At 42.0% G+C, this 19851-nt stretch overlaps 1 protein-coding gene across 1 annotated transcript in view; it reads right to left on the reverse strand.

Annotated features, from left to right (window-relative positions):
• Positions 1-2487: 2487 nt before the first annotated feature.
• The window catches only part of SORCS3 (sortilin related VPS10 domain containing receptor 3), a 309773-nt gene continuing 292409 nt past the window's right edge, over positions 2488-19851 (reverse strand). Inside the window, exons 21-27 of the mRNA XM_075757979.1 lie at positions 16527-16650; positions 13751-13863; positions 11740-11871; positions 9748-9847; positions 7526-7631; positions 3268-3428; positions 2488-2661 (exon numbers count right to left, since the gene is read on the reverse strand). Coding sequence (XP_075614094.1) covers positions 2597-2661; positions 3268-3428; positions 7526-7631; positions 9748-9847; positions 11740-11871; positions 13751-13863; positions 16527-16650 — 801 coding nt within the window. The 3' untranslated portion in view covers positions 2488-2596. The remainder of the gene's footprint in view (positions 2662-3267; positions 3429-7525; positions 7632-9747; positions 9848-11739; positions 11872-13750; positions 13864-16526; positions 16651-19851) is intronic.

The following is a 19851-nucleotide window of genomic DNA, read 5'->3' on the forward strand; positions in this document are numbered from 1 at the left end:
AAGTTAATACAGAAAACAATGAGTATTTCACATTCAGTCCTCTGCAGCAGCTCACAAAAGCGGTCCCTCAAATCCTGATCATCAACAAAGACTGAGATCAGCCCACAATTTGGCTCAAGGCCCACAGGACCATTGTTTATGTACACCCCTCCCATCTATAGCTAAATGGGAAGCTATGGCCTTGCACTAACAGTGTTATCACCATTACTGTAAACTACTTTGGTGTTTCAGTAGAACAGAGACAGTAATGCAACAGTTTATGTACATGTGATGGATGGAAACCCAAGGTTAAATAGAATAACACAGCCATCACTCTCCAGCTTACATTAGGAACTAGAGCAGAAAAGTGAGGGAGGAAACAGAAAAGAATTATTTTTCAATCAACAGAAAAGGTCCACAAGCCTGACTGAAAAGGAGAAGAATTGAGAATATTTAGCTTTAGTACTTCATACAAAACAGTATTTCCCTACATTTTGGTTTAACAATTTTAATCTTTAAATACTTCCTGTGGGTTTTTTTGCAAAACTATGTTTTACCACTTTTCTCTCCACCTGCAGACTCATCAGAATTATAACCTTTGAAAGACATTCCAGCCCATTAACAGAATGAACACATGTAGCTGAGGTTGGTTTGTAGCCAACTGGCATGTTGCAATGCAGAGAGGTAGCAAGTTAACACCTAAATTCTAGCCATCTACTCATTTCAGTCCAGATATATTAAACGTGATGTAGAGTCCTGTATCCAGATCCTAAAAAATGGCAACAAACATTGTCACCTGGCCTCATTTCTGCCTCCTGTTAGTACACAAGCACCAGAACATCTTCCCAAGCCTGCCTCCAATCTTCCTTCCACTCCTGCTGGGTCTTATAACTCAATACTCTGCAGAATAAGGTTAACATCATCAACTCAAGAAAAATGGATAAAAGTAACTCACCACTAAGTCAACCTCCTGCCCGAAACACCACCACTCCTAAGGGCTATCCTCAACTCAGTGTGCTAGAAGATTCCTAAAGAGCTTTTTCACTACCTTTCTTCATTAACCTCCCTGTTCTAATCAGAAAGCACCGACCCACCATGCAGAAATTACTCTGATGGTATTTCCATCCAAAATTGGAAGCAGCCGTTCTGGAACACTCATAAGAAAGACCGTTCCTAGCTCAGTTATGCAGGTCTGACCCTGCATCCCCCTCTCCAAGGAACAGTCCCTAATTGCATGCATCATGTTCAGCCAAAATTTACTACTCTTACACATCCTGAATAGCACTTTACTTCACCAGCTTAACTACCAAAAGCATGACTTCTCACCGGGAATAAAGCAACTGCAACCTGACCCACTGTTGAGTTGATGTTGTACTAGGTACGGCAAGCACACTGATATTTGCCCACACTGAGATGGTGATAATTTCGTGTTTGTTTTCCTCATTTTCCCTAATGGAAATCACCAAGATCCTTCTCAGAAGGGGACAATAGCGACAAAGGTGAGTAGATGATGAAAATCATTAAAATATTTATGACAAGCTCATAGTCTGTCCAGCTAATATCTTTTTCTGCTCCATCATAGAAATGATACTATATATATTAAAAAAAAAAAAAAAGGCTTGCAGTTATACACAGAGAAAACTATGCTGTTTATAGACAACTGTGTCAGATTGAAATATGACAGACAACTGGAACACGCTTGGAACCAACGCGTGATTCAAGTGCTCACCACAGTCCCTGGTTGGCTGGCGTATACGAGCGTGCGCATGTGTGTGTGTGCGTGCACGCGTGTGCGTGCATACGTGTATGTGGTTCAGGTTTTGTTTTAAACATATCTTCTTTTACTAAACATTAAATTATTTCCCAAGAAATAAAAAGCTATGTACATTGTAATAATTATCTACAGTAGGCCTTCGGCATCCTCGCTATTCACATGCACGGGGTTTGGGCTGCATTCATAAGCTCAGGCATGCTCCTTTACTGCTTGAGGTGCTGTCCCCTCCAGCCAATCTACAGTCCAAGGAACAGTGACGCGTGTGTTTGCTCTGGTTTTGGTTTTTTTTAATCCTTTCTCAGCAGTCAACAGTGCCAGAGGGTGACTGAAATTAAAAGCAATTAAAAGAGGCAAGATCCTGCAAAAAGCTGAGACATGCATGTCATTGGAAAGCGAGGGCTTCTGGCGTGTTGCAGAGCCTGGTCCAACAACCCAGCCTGAGCCCCCTAGCAGGATGAAGTAGCTGATTCATGACATACTCTGAAAAGGGCTGAAAAGGAACAATTACCTACAACATGTTGCCTAAGGTACTATATCTACCTGTTGGATTTGAATACTTAACTCTCATTCTGTATTTAACAGGAGGCTGGCATTCAAATCCCATTGCACACTTGACTCATTCTTTGCTTTTTGTTTCTGATCTGATGAGTATTTCCTAAATACGAAGAATCCCTGCTATTTATGAATGCAGCCCTGGTAAACAGAAAAAGCCCACCCCATCCCCTCCCAAATGATAATAATGACATATAACTCTTTCTTTTTTAATAATAATAATAATTATTATAACAATAATAATTACAAATAAAAAGTCAGAAATGTTGTAGACCAAGTGGATTCTCAGTATTAAACACTAGTGCAGTTGGGGATTTCCTTTGTGCTTTCACTGTTGGCAATTGTTGAGATGCTTCCTGTGGAGGAGAAAATGGAGACAAGAGTCAGTGCAGTGGCTTCAACAGTCTGGTCTATATTGCTTCTCACCCCTTCTTAGGAGGTGCTTGTGTAAGTGTAAAGACAGAAAAGGTGCTTAAAAGTAACACATACTTTTTTGCATTTGCAATAACCATGGAGCATGCAGAAAACCTGTTACTACAGCTCAGTCAACCAGCAGTAAACTCATTAAGCTATTAGGGACATATTCACTTGTAATGATAGCACATCAACAGCATAACCTTGGCTCAGCTGATTCGTCTGAGGATTCAGGGAATTTGGGACCCCTCCACAGGAGAGAGAGGGTCAAGAACAGACATAGGTCTAAGCCCCAGCCGTTACTAACTGCTGTACACCTATTGCTGTTTCCAGGTTCCTATTCTGGTCATGTAACACTGTAAGAAAAGCTGAAAAGCTGCAGGAAAAAACTCCCTGTAACCATGTTGCAGAGAGAGAATTTTTCGCTATCTCAGTGCCTCAGGCGCTGCTTGTACCTGGGGTCAGAGTCGCTGCCTCTCCTAATACCCCAGTGACCAACATCCTCACCCATACTGTGAAACAAACTCCAGCTGAGGGCTGTCTCTCACCCATCACTCGCGTGTCCAGCTCTTTGTCCATCAGCTCCTCAGGGTCTGTGAACTCATTCAGAGTGATTTTGGGGGCATTTTCACTTTGGCTGACAGAGCCAATCATTTCCTGCTCCTTGTCATGCTGAACTTGGGCATAGATGTTAATCCAAGGGATTTTCCTGCACAGGAAAGGAAAATGAGAGGCTGTATTTTGTAACACAGGCATCCTTGGCATGTCTTTGATTAATCAGATCAACTAAAATGAGACCAATCCCAGAAATGCAGCACTGGCAGTGATGCAAAGTATCAGCTCCCAGAATGGTGAAAGCACTACAGTGATGTTCAGCTCTGAAAGTGCCATTAGCATTCACTAATTCCAAACCAGCCTAAAGCTACCCCAAATCTCAGTCCACTGCCTTACTATCCTGTGCCCAAAAGCTCCTCCAGCTGTAAACCTAAATGTTCTGGTCCTACCCTTTTAAATGGGAAGTCGTGCACACAGTGGACACTGCACCCGGCTCAGAGAGCAGCAATCAACTAAGTACAATCAGCTGCAATTGTGAACTCTCTCAGTATTTATTACATGATCAGTGGTGCATTGGAAACCAAAAGTAAAAATCAATTTGAGCACTACTATCAACTGAGAAAAAAACTGCTAGGCTTGTTTCTATTGACAGGTCCACACTGACTCAGTAGGAATTGCCACATCAGAAAGAGTTGTAAGGAATTGGTCCTGTCTCAGAGTACAGAAAGGACTTGGACCTCATAACACCCACCCAAAGTCTATCTGTTACCATTTCATTGCAAAAACAGTTTGCCATGCTATAGATCATGCAAGTTTGCAAGGACTTATTTTCCCTTGCTGCTCAGGAAGCCAAGAAAGTGAAGGGATTATTTCTTCTTCCGTCTTCCAAGAGAAGTGAACTTGGACTGCTAGAACGATATCCTTGAAAGTCAGTTAGTTAGACAGATTGTCAGATAGGCCTAGACAGATTGTTAGAGAGTAATCCCTGGAGGAATGCAAGTTTAAAATGAGAACTGAAAAGTAATGTGTTAATCATCATGGGGGTTGCTAGGATTATCTGTGTGTAGTTGCCTGTTGGAAGGTGACTGACTGTTTTTTTCTAATGCCCTTAAAAGGACTCTGTGCCATGCAGTCCACACTGCTAAAATAAGGAAAATTCAGATAAGTTTTTCAGTTCCTTAAAGCACACAGGAGAGGGAAAGATGTGTTCAAAAGAGGCTATATAAAATGCTATCTCTTTATGCTAACCTGTCTGCTGCTGGATATGTCAGAGATTGAAAGCAGTGGAAATTGCCTCAATTCTCACAAATTCAATAGATCTATGCTAATACTACTTCGGTGAAGTTCTGGCCTCAAACGACTTGTGCTATTGGCTTGTTTTGGCATTCCATTCTCAAACAGCAGCAAGTCAGGACATATTTGGGATATTTAGCAACAGTTAACAAACCTCACGTTCTTCTCCCTTTCTCCTACCCTCTCTTTCTCACTTTGAGACATGCCTTACAGATCACTAGAAGACATAAGCACTACACAGGGAATGCACACATTGGATGAGAGAGGACAAATGCTTTCCCGTAGGATTTAAGTGCCCAGAATATTTCTGGAGGTGTGTAGAGATGTGGACATGTCAACATGCCTGGAGATATTGAAAGACATAGTTTTGCTTCCAAACAATCCAATGGTAGAAAAGCGATAGTCTTCTGAGCTTTGAGAGGAAAGGCAAGAAAAGCTCTTTAGAGTTGTGAGGCAGAGAGCCTCCAGGTACTTCAGAGAGTCAGGGAAAAAAGAAACTGAGACTGTACATATGTGCATCCATACACACATACCTAACCAGCTGTGCCTCCCGGCACAGACGCAAGTGGCCACAACATCCCATCACACATCTCTGAGCATATGTGCACGCACATACACTCCTGCTCTCCTGTCCTAGGACACATACACACTAACTGCCCCCCTATTACTCACCACCCATACACATATAGCATTAACCTGCTTATATGCTCGATCTCCCAGAAAAGAAACAACTTTTTTACAGATTATTTCCCTACTTTTCCCTTTTCCTTCCTCTTCCACCCAGACCTCCTCAACAAGCATCTCTCTAGCAGCAGTATTTAACATGCCTGCTGAGTCTATGACTTGATGGACTCATAATAAGGAGTCTGTGTGCAAACCAGCAAAGTACCAATTCTATGAAGTTGTAGAATTAAAAATTCATGTAGGCCCATACTCTCCCCACAACCTTTTTATGTAAGCAGCAGTTCTGTATTCAGGTTGGGATCACTGTTAATCAGAAAAGTACATATGGCTAATGGACCTCTGATTCACTGAGAGCTAGAGGAAAGCTTTTGTTTTCACCTCCTTTTTCCATTAAGAATTGTTCCATGCTCTCACTTCTCATCCATTGAGCCAGAGGTTTTAGACAGAGCTGAAAAGTGGCTTTCTGTTCTAAAAAAACAAGCTGAGGACACTCTGGGTATCTGACAATCCTAAACTTTGTCAGTTTGAGCTGAGTCTTTGGGACAGAGCACATAAGAGGGGAAAGGGAAAGCAAGTTGATGAGCTTTGGGCTAAGCAAAACCGATGCTTTAACCACTTTCCCTCTCACTCCCAATTTGTAATATATTCAATTTTCAGAAAGGTTTTAACAAGACAGGGTCTTCCCAGCCTTGGAGTGCAGCACAAGGCTGATGGCTGCTATTCTCAAGGCTCAGGATGCTTAAGTAGTACAACAGTCAGCATTATGAGCTGTAGTAGATTACCAAGCTCCTCATTGCTCTCTGGCAGCCAGAATATACAGATCCTTCTTCGAAGAAAGATCGCTCACCACAGAGCCAAAGGCATTAGGCCAAACCTAAGAAACCAGCTCACCAAGACACAAAGGAAAGCACATCTGAAAAAGGGTTGCACCTATATCTTGACACATCTGCTAGAGAGACTTCTTTGCTCTCACTCATCTGGGAGTGAGAGAAATCATTGGCTGCGTCCCTAGCACATTATTAAATCAATGTCTTAAACAAGTCCCATGTCCCATTCACCTGAGAATCTGTATTCCACCTCACAAAAGCTGAGAGAAGATTTCAGACTGCAACAAGCAAGTCACACTGAAGGCCTGGAAATCTGCACCTGAGCAGGTTCACACATACGGGTTCTCTGGAAATTGTCCTGGGCCACTGAAGTCAGTGGGAGCTTGGTAACAGATCTTGATGTGTACAGGATCAAGCACTAGAAGCAGTGCCACTCACTGATTTTTACAATAGTTAATGCAAGAGGTTAGAAATTGGTGGAGCTTTAAACATGGAGACTAGGATATGTGCCTGTCTAATCATCCCATTTTTAATATTGTTTGTATCCCACTAGTATCATTAGAGAGTACTAGCCTTGTCTTGGGCTGCAGGAAAGCTGGAGAGATAAACATATAGCTGGAATCAGAACAGGAAAAGCTCTAGTTTCCCAATTTGTGTGTGTGTGTCTGTTTTTTGGGGTTTTGTTGGTTTTTTGTGTTTAAGACAGACTCAGTTTATGCCTCTAATATGATATTTTGCCACTGGGCAGGATCTGGGCACATAGACTATTTAACACAGTAAGGACTGTACTGAATGCAAAGTTCCTCCTAAGGAAGCTCCTAAAATATATTCTCATAAGGCAGTCCTTCAGCAAACAGGCCATTCTTATCCTATATTTTGTTTCACAGCTTGCAGCAGCAAAGTGTCATAGGCCAGTACAGGTCCTGACTGCTGCCTGGAAGCAAAAGGTTTATATTAACATCTGGCATAGGCAATCTCAGCACAGATTCCCAAAGGCATTTTGATGCTTAACACAAAATTTTCTGGCTTTGAGTCTCCCACCCTTAACATAATCACACCTGTTCCTCTGCAAGACTAAATTATTCACTTTGCAAGATACAAATGAGATACTGCTGCACTAAGGCAGTTGGCCAGGTGGATATAGACTGTATGAAGACATCCATCATGTGATTTTTTGACTAAGTCTGCATTGTGTAGCTCAATGAGCACACAGGGTTTCCATTTCTGGTCTGTGGTTCAAACACATCTGCTGAAGCAGGTCACAGTTTGTGGTGGAAGGACAGTAGATGGTCTTCTCTCTATATATGAGAAATAGGGAACTATACTGGTCTAAGCCTTAGGCCAGCATAACTCGCTCTACATCTGCAGTCCAGGCACCACCCTGCCTAGATTTCTTGTAAACCACACAGTGTCTCCTCCTCCCATCCCCCAAATTTTCTCAACTTACCTCTTGAATTTGTAGATTAAAAAAACAGCCAAGCCTACAAACACCACAGACAACAACATCAGCATCGCCGAACTGCTATGACCCGTGCTGGAATCAACAAGGGGTGCTGCAGGAAGAAGGGCAGAGCATTACATTTGCAAGATATTATTAGAGAACATGTAACTACCAGAGAGTTGTGTTCAAGTCTGTCTTTGCCACATGTGCTTTATTACCACTGCATGGTGCATGCTGTTTTCAGCAAGACCAATCAGTAGGAAACAAATTGACTCTCTTGTCCTTTGAAAGCCAAGTTTCTTTTTCAAGACAGTGCAGTCTAACATCTCCTAGTGAAAAGGCACAGCAAGCCATGCTTAGCTGATCACTCCTGTGTTAACACTTTGGGCTGTTTCTTTTCAGGCTTTTCCAGGGATTGGAGTGGAAATTAAATTCATGAAGTGTGGCTTAATGCATGTCTATTCCCCTTTGGAGAAGCTAGCACAGAGCATCCATGAACAGCCTGACTCCCATCTTCCAAGGACATATGTCTGTCTCACATGTGACAGGGATCTGATCCTGTGAGAAGTCTCAAGGTTCATCCTTGTATTGGACCTTACAGACTTTTTAATTGAGTCAGTTTTCATAATGTGGAGGAGCCCAAAGCAATAATCCTGGACCCAAGCATGTACTACATTACAATATTTTGGAGATTTGATCCATCTATCCTTGACATTTTTGGTGGGCTAAATAAAGTGTATTACTATACCTTGTTTATGCAGCTATTCCCACAGCTCATTGGAGCAGACCATCTTAATGGCCTGCGCACTGCACTGAGAATCAAGAGTCTGATGAGAAATCTCTAATGATGCACAAATGATTATAAGTAGCAGCTGAGTATCTCTCACTCTGCATAAATATTTGGTTTTGGTTTTGGTTTTTTACTGTTCTCAACTCTTTTTATGTCACCGAGAAGACACGGGCAAAGTCTATGCAAATAGAGCCACTTATAGTTCCATTGCCAAATTTTCACACCTAAGAGTGTGATACTGCCAGTATTCTGCTCCTATTACTTCTACAGACTCTTTCGTGGAAAGGAACTGACTGTCATTTTACCTGAGTCAAAATATTATGGGAATGGTCATGAAACAAATGCAGCACCCCACTGCAGGGGTGTGCAAGAATAGTTGAGCACTGTAAGCTAAATCCATGCTTCACAGTGTCTTACTAGAACCCAGATTCTGAACCTGGAGACTGCAGATATTTGGATCTCATTCACAGTTTTGCAAATTAATTCATTTGAGCCTACTTCTATTAACAGCTGACTCTCATCCCCAAACAACAGTCAGAGAGTGAAGGCAAAAAGGCATTACCTGTAGGATAGGTCACAAGCCTTGGTTTAGCCCAGCTCTTGGCTCTCTGAGAGTCTCATGTAAAAAGAAGCTGAAGTGTATTATCGTGGCACATGAATCCCAATCTTTTGGAGGGGCTATCAGCAATGTCACAAGCACAAGATCTCACATTTCAGATAATTGCAAGGGCAGTCACAAAAAGCAAGGGCAAAAATAAATGCATCATCTCCTCTGTAGTCATCACTGTCTCAGCAATAGCTGAGAGCTTCACACTAGGCTGGCCGAAATTCTCAGAAGTAGCTGAGAGCTTCACACTAGGGTGGTTTAAAGCAAAGAGGGTGATGAAGCTTAAAGTGACTATTCATTACGCTGTGCAAAAATGGAGATAGGTAACATGGAAATTTAAATACGGTCTAATTTGCAGAAGTCTATATTCAGGCACGTATTCCCTGAAAGAGGCCTAGGTATTCTCTTCATGAGTACTTTTCCCCTATAAAGCCTCTTGGCTAGTCATAACATTAACAAGCCCTTTGCAATAAGGATTTGATCCAATATCCATGAAAGTTAGTAATACTCACACTGAATTCCACAGGTGCCCAATGAGGGCTTAATAGAACACCATTCACCTGATTTTCAAAAACATCAATGCATCAGTTAATTAAGCCATAGGGAACTTCAAAAGGTACTTTTAATACTTGTACAAACTGGTGCATGAAGATGCCACTGCTGGATTCTGTTTTTAACACTTCCTGCTTCTACCACAATGTCTCAATACGATCAGTCCTACGTATCCCAGCAGCACATACCAAACGGTGAGTGTTCTGATGTAGACTGGTTCTCCTGCAGTTGTCTGAAGCCTCAAGAGAACCATAGCTATGCATTTGACTGCACACTCACCTAATGTTAACTGAGTAACATATACAATGACTTCAACACCAGGCTTCAGTTCAAACTGGACCAGGTTCTGGCTGAGAGCATTAAAAAGGATTTCTACCACCTGATGAAATAATAATAAATACAGTAGTTACAATATAGAAGACAGCAAGCTCTGGAGAACATTCAGGAATGCATGAAGCCTATGAATGGTGACTAACATCTATTACTGGCTTCAGGAAGAGAAGGGAAGTGAGAGACTGAGGCAGCGGAGAGAAACATGCACATGTGCTTTAGATGGAACTGAGTGTTACTGCATGCAAGTCTCCCTACAGGACTCTTGAGACTCACAGAATATGTTATTATACCTCTCCTGGGAAGCAAACCAAGGAAGTTAGCATTTTTTTTTCTTTTTTTTGGGGGTATAGGGGAGGAGGGGGAAAAAACCACTACCCTCCACAATGTCCTGTGAGTTTGGTCTAACGCACTTGGAAATCACTAACATATTGGCCTTTCATTGGTGGATGATGGAACTGAGCTAGCTAGTCCAGCCTAATAACACTTCTTTACTCATACTGATTCAGGACAATCCTAGTCACGTATCTCCTGTTGAAATAGGCTGTTGGGGATGAGACAATCCAGTTTTGAAGGTTAATGGCAAACTTGCCATATTTCTCCTTCATTTAGAAGGGGAGCCTTGGACTGGAGTTTACTCATGGCTCAGCAACCCAGCTATGAAGTGTTACTTGGTTGCCTCAGAGTACGTACGTGGCATGTCACAGTGGAGCCCGAGTTTCTTAATGCCTGGTCTCCCTAGAGTAGTTCTGATGGTCAGGGCACAGTTATTGAGCAGTTCTGATGGCCTACTCTCCAGGGCAGAGCTCCTCAAGCAGAAGCCAACACCAGGTGACAAAGTACAACTGAGTAGACTGTGAAATAAAATTAGAGCACTGGAGCTTCAGGCTGCATGATCAGCTAGTCAGAAACCTAATCTGAGATGTCTGCATAATACTGATATATGAAATATTGACACAACAGCTTGTTCAGAGGGAATTCTAATATGGGTAGATCCTACTGAACCGGATGGAAATGACTCCAAGAAAATCCCTCCAAAAAGCCTTCTAAACCTTCCTACCACAGTGCATCTCCTCTGCACACTCGCCACCATAAAGTTAAGAGGCCAGCTTTGCTAGCTTCTTAGGATAAATGTACTACTATGAGGGGACTGACTTTGCTCAGTGGGTGACAAGAGCTGCCACAGAATTCAGCATTCCTCTGAGTTATTTAATGTTTGATCACAGAAGAGTTCTCCAAGAGTTACTTGGAGATGGGCTCACACATAGCTTGCATGCAGTAAAAATGTTGCATATGGAAACACAAGCTAGAGCTAAGCAGCCTTTCCAGCAGTACTTCACTCCTTTGCCTTTATAGAGCTGATTTAATCACTTGGTAATTCTAGCATGAAAGCTTCAGCAGACTAGCACTGTTGTTCCTAGCTCTTCCCTTGCCTGCATATCACTGTTGCTATTCATCATTGTAATTACCTATTTATCTAAATGGATGGATATTGTAACTTCCAAATATAGTTTGCACACGCCATTCGCTGCTGCAGGAAAAAAGAGGTCTTGTTCCAGTGATATACGAGCTGAAGAGCCTGATTTATTTTTAGTAAACCTCAGTATATTATCTTGCTGCTCTGGCCTCTGTCTATTAGCATTCCTCCAGGGAGTAAAGGGAGTACATATTCAAGGTTCCTTTGGCCATAACTACTGTAATAAGGACACACCACTGATCTGGGAAGAACAACTGCTGGTAGACAGCAGTGAGGTATTAGAAAAGCCTGTTTTTCCTCTGAAAATCATTTTCTTTAATGCCATAAACTATGCTGCCACAGTCCCAGATGCGTCCAATTCCATCACACTTACAATAAGTCATTTCCAATGCTGCAAAAGCTAAGGGACCCATCTGCAAATGGTATGATAGGAATGAATGTTCCACAAATCCTTCTTTCCTTACTTGCTCCAGATCAGCCTCACTGCTTTTCCTCCTCTCTGTTGTGTTTTTATGGGGAAGTATGAAGAGTTCAGCAGAAGTAGGCAGCCCAGGAAAAACAGCTACCAAGATCTGTTCATCAGGGATACCAGTCACCTAAAAGAAAAAGTAAAAAGGAGGTCTCTAGCTGCTATTTTGTTACTGGTGTTTCCATTCACTACAGCAAACTGTGCTCCCATCAAATTGTTATTTGCCAGTTCCACTCTAGATGTTGTGGTCCTAATGAGCTGTTCTGTCCATTTGGTGGGTCAGAAATAGAGGTTCTGCTAATGATTCACTCCATTTCTACAAGTAAATGTAGGTTTGACAACAACCCTGGACCCAAAGGTCTCAACACAAAGTCCAAACCTATCAGTCTCCAGATCTGAATTTTCCATACAGTCCTTTCTGCTACAAAAGAATGACCCAAAGTCAGATCCAGAGAGTCTAGCTCTCTCTGGTAACTGTACAACTAACAGGGATGTATGAAGAAAATTGCCTGCAATCACCTTCTAAAATCAGGTTATGGGGAACCACATTTGCCATACATGAATAACTTAATGTCTCCAGTGGGAGTTTTTTTACTACTGGGGGTGATCAGGAGTGCTGTGCTAGGAACTGCTCAGCTTGCTGAACCAAGAGTCAGTTCCACACCTGATTCTCACAACGGTCTTCAGCATGACCTGCCCACTGAGGCTCCTCTCTCCCCAAATCCAAGCTGTGCATCCTCAGTAGAGCAGGAACCCTCTCCCCCCTCAGAAACTCTCTGCTATATGAGGCTAACCCCATTAGCTCCCTGGTCCTACCCCATCTCAAGCTCTTTGGCCTCATTCCTGAACTGAAATGTGTCTAATGGCTCAGCCCATTCCTGGTGATCCATCCTATAAGCACAGACCACATGCTGCAACCAGGTAGTCACAAAAGGATATGCAAGCAAGCACATCTGCATGACTTCTACTGTTGTCTGTAACCGTTCATAGTTAAAACCTAATTAATTTCTTTTTTCTGCAAGCTTGACTGAATACAGTAAAAGGGAACAACAGTTTAAACAAATGAACTTAGTGTTTTCTCAGGATGGGAAAATAATCAAGGAAACTCTTATAAACTGCGAATTTTGAGTGGGCTGCAGATGAGAAAAGCTGAAAAGGAATGTACTTTCCCTGTAAAAATAATCAGCCTCCATTTCTAAGAACAGCTGTAGCTGAAGCAAAAAAAAAAAAACAAGATACATTTTTGGCAGACTGTAAAAACCACAAAAGCTTGCCTAAATTTATCTCCTGATTTCACACAAAACCAAAGTCCCTGGCTATTTGACATCATAAATTATTCTGCCCCCTTTCCTGCAAGAATATGAGTGCTAGTTTACATACTCTAATTAATCCCAAAGGAAGACCGAGTATCTTCCACCCACCGAAGTCTCTCTCTGTCCGGTATTTTAAAGGTAAGTTTATTTTCCCTCTGAATCCTCATTTTTTGCCCCAGTTGGAAAGGGAGTAGACTTTTATAACGTTCACCAGTTGCTACACTTAGCTGCATTGGAAGACTGAGTATCAGGAAGAGGTAAAAATATCTTCCTCATGTATCTAACATACTACAATGTCTGTCCTCTGGGATGAAGTAGATCAGCTGTTTAACAACACACAGTAACATTACTCAAATGTTTGGAGTAGAAAACAGTAGATACTGTAATATCCATTCGGCAAAATAAGAACAATAATGGTACTATTACAATCTAGAATTTGTAAAGTCCTCAGGGATATTAAAAGCTGAAAAGCACCACAGAAACATTAATAAACGTAATTATAATATTTCCACAAAATTCCCAATATAGTTTGCCTCTGTAAAAAGATCCAGCATATTAAGAAGCTTTTTATCGATTTAAAATGATAGCTTCATTACTGCTGTTCTTTCCCATTCTTTTAAGTTAGCATGTTGAAAAAGTGCATGTTTTAACAGCCTAGTCAATGTTAGTACAGATGAGGAAATAGATGCTCACCTGCGCTAGAGCTCTCTTGATGACTTTGCCAATGTCTTGTCTCCATTCAGGGATATCAGGGTTATGATAGTCCAAGTTGGGAGAAAATGACAGGAGCTGAGATTGGAAATACTCTGGAATAGAAAAACAGTATGTATGAGAAGATTAAATGGGCAGTGATCAGGGTACAGCAGACAACAGGAAGACCATAATTAAATTATCTTAAAGCAAGAGAGAGAGGAAAGGCTGAAGTAAGAAAAAGGGCTGGCTAACACCAAGCAGGACAGAAAGCTTGCAAGGAAAGAATTCTTATAAAGGTTCTTATAAATAACATTTTGCCCTAATGCCAATTTGTGGCTTTTCCCAGAAGAAAGAATGATGGAGGTGAGAGGATGCCTTCCCTTCATGATGCCTCTGGGCTTTGTAATTTTGCCACTCAACTTCATTGGATTCTGCTTACAAGGAAGTTGACCAGTAAATAAGGCAGCACTTGGCTGAAATTTGGAAGGTTTGTGCAATTGCATGCATTGTGCTCTGCAGAACAAACATTTACTGTAAGTAATGTTTTCAAAAGCAGGTATTACCTGTTTGCTCTCCTGGAGGGAAGCCACGAGTGGTTAATACCCCAACAACTCAGAACTCAGTGGTGCTAATGACTGGCTAATCAAGCAATGGCTATTCATGAAACACACTGAAATTACTTCCTAATTGACTGATTGCAGGGAGGAAGAAAAACTTCCTAGACTTCAAATACAGAACAATTTAAATTTTTATCCAACTCTCCCCTCTGGTGTCACCAGAGAGACCAAGCCTGGAATCCTTATGACAACTGTGCACAATGGATTTGGGCCAGTGGGAGGCACCAATCCAGGATGGGATACACACTCAGATATAAGTTCTCAGGGTGGAAGACTCCCCTTTCTGTTTTTGGAGATGTGCTGTGCCTCACCTTGAAGCACCTGATCTCCAGACACTTCAAATCAGTACCATTAATCATTTGTAAAAAGATATCAGTTTTAGATCAAGATAAACCAGCAAGAGTATAAATGAGGAAATCCACAGAACAGCAGAGATATGCCAGCACAGCATTTTTGTTGCATCTTTTGCAAAATCTGTTCTTTCTTTTTAGATGGTGCAGTGTATTTTAAAATAAAACAAGCATCAAAGAGAGCAGGGAAAATCTCTCAAGTTTTGAAGGCTTAACTGAGAGCCTGATATATAAAGCCTTTGACTTTTGAACCCTCTGTACCATGACCAATTTATTTTTTGAGTAAATTCTGGTCCGTTAATCACAATTTGAGAAAACTCTGAATAAATCTCCTCCACTGCTAACATCAGAAAGCTATGCCTTCCTGCCTAGAGCCATAACAACTTAACACAGGAGACAGATTAGGATACGAACTTAGCAGAACGCAACGCATGTTTACCAATGGTGTCACTTGTTTATGTACTCAGACTTGAACTGATCAACAGACCGGGGGTCTGAAAGAACTCCTTCCTTAGACCAGGTCAGTCTGCAGCACGGCAATGCATAGGACAATTTGGACATTCCAACTGGATCAGTTTCTCTTTGTGATAAAGCCCAAAGCTTTGGATCTCTTAAACAGAATGGCAAAATTTCTTACAAGGTGTTTAAAAACAGAGAGTGAGGAGCACTCTGTGGGACCTACCAGGACCTTTACTTCATAACTACAAAGATGGAGATCACCTGCAGGGATCCCTCTCAGATATGCTCAATTCAGGTTTATTCCAGAAACTAGTGGAAAGATGCAAGTTTCACAGTTGTAAACACTGCATTTTAGAATGCTCAAAATGATCAAGTAGAAAGTTACTTGCATTTGCTCATAGCGAGTTTGAGTATTACTAAATCATATTAACAAATTATTAAACCCCACTGCATTTCACAGCCAGGTAATCAATAAATATCTATTTAGCTGGTTGTTAAATCTGAACATATACCTTTCCAGTCACCAGCAGGACATTTATTTATCTTTTAATTACTGAACCAAGACACATAGTTCAACCACACAGTACAACTTCAGTTATTTGAAGCCCAGGTCTCTCAATAAAACTTGCTATCCAAAGAAAAGCTTGCCCTCAAAGGCTGGATGCCAATAACTGGATAAGGAAAATGAAGACTAGCCCAGGATGAAATTTCTGGAGAAATCTCAAAGTCTTGGCCAAAATCACCGAGAGAGCCCTTCCAGTCAGCCTCTACCAGGCCCCAAACTGGGTAAGCTCTGCGGTCTTCCAAAGGGTGCTTTGCGGAGCCCATGATGTGCAGGTATGGCAAGAACATACCAAACATTACCCAGAGGGAAGCCAGTGAACATGCCCAGACCTCCAGCTGTGGCATGGAAGATGGGCAGAGATACCACCAACAAAGTTATTTCTACCTCCTGTTTTCCAGACCCCTGCAGTTTACATCAGCTGTAATGATGCACTATGACTACTTCTTTCCATAGCTAGGAAGCAGAGGGAAGGCAGTCTGGCTACAGCTCTAAGAGTTTTTTATTTTGGGAGTTCCCAGTCAGGGTGTACAGACAGACTAACAGGCAAAGGAGACACCAGCCACTTTACTACAGTGCTGAGCTTACAAATATGGCTAGCTGACCCAACCCAATTCACTTCTGTATTTTGTGATCATGACTCATCTGATCTATGTTGTTTGCAGTTTGTTTTCAGAGGTTCCTCCTGGCACTAGGGAGTTCAGAGAGTTCATTGTGGTTTAGCAGTGACTGTCCGTTCTTCACGTCTAGATAGCTCGGGAGATCTGATTGTAAAAGGCCAAGGGTACCATGCACTGCGATCTCCTTGGTGTCTTGGATGAGGGTGCTGCCCGCAGAAACCTGCACAGTGACAGTATTCATCCCCTCCATGGCGAAGATGTATGAGATGCTGCTCTCCAAGGTGATGAGGGGCTACAAGAGATAAACACAGACGGTGGTATCAAAATCAGGGTGAGATTAACTCAGGATCACAACATACACCTGACTAATCCACCAGGCCACGATATCCTTCATCCCTGATACAGGAATGGTGCTCCGAGCTTGCATGTCCTGCTAAGGCCTAAATGTGGCCCAAACACCACCCAATGAGAACTGTCTCATAGGCAAAAATTTCTCTCACTTCATTAAATGCTTCCTGGAACACTCTTACACTGAACTACAACCCATTATGCTATGAATACCTCAGTAGAGCAGTCAGCAATTGCAGAATTAGCGCTGCAGAATGCGGTGTTGTACACACACACACACATGCACACTCAGCACAGTTGCTATATCAGCTGTACAAAACACAGGGTTCAACTCAAACCAGCATTTGAACATAAACTAAAGACGCAGATGCTTCTTCAAAGATCCCGTATTGTTCAGATTTAGGGCAAGCTGTTGCCATATGAGCACAAATCCATCCATCCATCTATCTCAGAGCAACTTTGCTCAGGACAGAGTGAGGGCCCCCAGCATTGCCCTGTCCATGTTTCAACCCTGTAAGCTAGCTCCAACCACACACTGGCAAACCATGCTAGCAAGACTGAAAGCACAGCACAATACCTGTTGACAGTGCTGTCTGAATGTGGCTGAAAAGTTTCCAGAGTACAGCTGATCTGCATTTAGCCAGCTCAGAGCTCTGGCTGAGAAGACTGGTTTTATCTGCACCTTCTTAAACACAAATGTCCTCGATAGCACTACAGCTCTCCTATTTGCACAGGAAAATCTCACACTGATACAAATCTAGATGAGAAAAGTGCACTTTGCTCGGGAAAAGAGATTTGCATATGGGAAATCAAAGGTCTAGCCCTTGCAGTGCCATCGATATGACAGCTGGTCTATAGACAAATCTCCTGGTTTAGATTAAACCATTAAAATGGACATAGTGATACTACCCTCCATTGAAAAAGCACAAGGAGGTCTGACCACAGGTAAAACCATTGCACCATTGCTACTGTCCCTTCACCACACTGCCAGTTTGTTTCCAAAAACCTCTAAAAATTCACCTTCCAGCTCCCAAGCTTCATCCCATCAGACTGCCAACTTGCTTACATTTCACAACAGTGGCCATATATTCAATTTTCATAGCCAAATCAAAATTTCTACTGGCATAGGCCAGACTGGCAAACACATTCCCCCTTTGCCCCCCCATCTTCTTTTGATCTCCTCATACATGAGCTAAAAAAGCAACAGAAAAAAAATAAAAGTCTGTTTGATCACAGGGAACTCACAGACCAAGTCAGCAAGGGTGCCAGCTTGTGCTAGCCCTGGAGGCCTAGCTAACATATACTTAGATATACACACATCCTGGACAAGCAGACTGGGCCTACATCAAACTGAAGTGGTATTAGCAATCTTCCTGAAGGTTACAGGTTGAGATTCTGTGTAAAGGTAGATAAGAAGCAGCAATCTGGCCTTTAAAATCACCATTTTTTCCTTTTTGTATGTGTGTATGCTAGACATTCCATTATCATGGATGATTTCACCTCCATCATGGAATTTTAACATTCAGCCAACTCCTTAATTTTAATTCAAGCACCAAGACCTGGAAACTAACTCTAAATTAAATCAAGTAGTTTAAGGTTCATTTGCTCAAACCTATTAGACAGTTGGACACATTTATTAAACTGGACCTGTGTTAATCCAAGCAAATTGGCCTTTAGGTATACCACAGAAATTAGCACAGTAGAAATTCAGTACAATGGTTCCAGCATGGTGGGGAGGGCAGCAGAAGACCCTCAGCCAGGTCATTTGAGTCTAAGACAACATTCACCTGTGCAGCAGCACAGAGAGTACCTTAGTGAGACTGCACAGTGACACAAGACACATCTGGTTCTGCCTGGGATGCCTACAGGCTGAACAGGAAAAGCTGCAATCCCTCAGCACGGAACCAGAATATATCACCCAACAATACTGTCAGTATGTATCACACACCTCATCCTGTTATTCACACACAAATCAGTGTCCCCACCTTCCACCTGTACTAAGAGCACCACAGTTTCCCCGTGAATGGGCAAACAGAAGGATCCAACATGTACATTAAACATCCCAGAAGGAATTTTGATGTGATGCAGGCTGTTATACTGAAAAAAAGGTGGCTGCTGCTGTTATGTCTATATCCTTTGCCCTACTTCTGTCAGAGTTGAAGTACATTTCATGAGGTAGCTGGAGATAACATTTTGCAAAGAATGAAAGGTGCTCTGGGTCTTTGATTTGGCCACAGTAAGTGGCACTATCTTTATTAATCCACACCTCAACATATTTCGGCAACATGAACAATCACCCCAAGGTATCATCAGGATCAGCTATTCCATGTACAGCAATGTCCAAAGCAGCCATCCCAAACACATCCATATCTGCTTGTACTCTGTTGCCTATGGCCCTGAAATTTGAGCTAGAAGATAAAACTGAAAACAGATCATATTTACAATCCAGATACAAGCACCATGAGAGCTGCACGGAAATCTTCAGCAAACATCACTGGTTTCAAAACATCTTTTTTTTAAGGCCCTATTCACAACCAACTTCTATATTAATGACAAAAGCAATGGCAGAAAAACTCTGACACTTGAGTACACTGGAGAGCTTAAGCAGATGATCAAGTAACCAGTACCTAAATTGTCTCAGATGTACTTTAATGGCTGTCCACGTGTGAGCACTGAGCCAAAAATATCTGAACTGTAATGTGATTCTGCATCCCCCTCTTTCAGAGTGGTATAAACTACGTGGAATTACCTAGTACTTGTCATGGACTAGATGTGTGTATGTGGGTGGTTGCCACAGCTCAGCTAGGGCACAGGAACTTGCCAAGTTATAGTAAGTGGTTTTTATCCCTGAGCTCTTCTAGTACCTCAATTATGCTTCCACAAGAACAGGTGAGTACTTACAGTGAGCTTCCTAACTTGATGTAAAATCCAGTAGATACAGCATTTACTGTTGGGGTTTTTTTTTTTCCCCCTCCTGCTACTGTCAGTAGCTAGGGTAAGAGGTTAAAATGCAAGCAGCTTTGTCAAAGAGAAAATAAAACACTTGTGCGTGCGCTATTTCTTATCTCAAGTTCCATAGTTCATGTAAAATCCCCTTTTTTTCTAATGTGAGCTCACCTCAGTGCCCACCTTGAATTGCAATTCA

Source organism: Balearica regulorum, chromosome 7 (genome assembly GCF_011004875.1).
Source record: "Balearica regulorum gibbericeps isolate bBalReg1 chromosome 7, bBalReg1.pri, whole genome shotgun sequence".
Lineage (NCBI taxonomy): Eukaryota > Metazoa > Chordata > Aves > Gruiformes > Gruidae > Balearica > Balearica regulorum.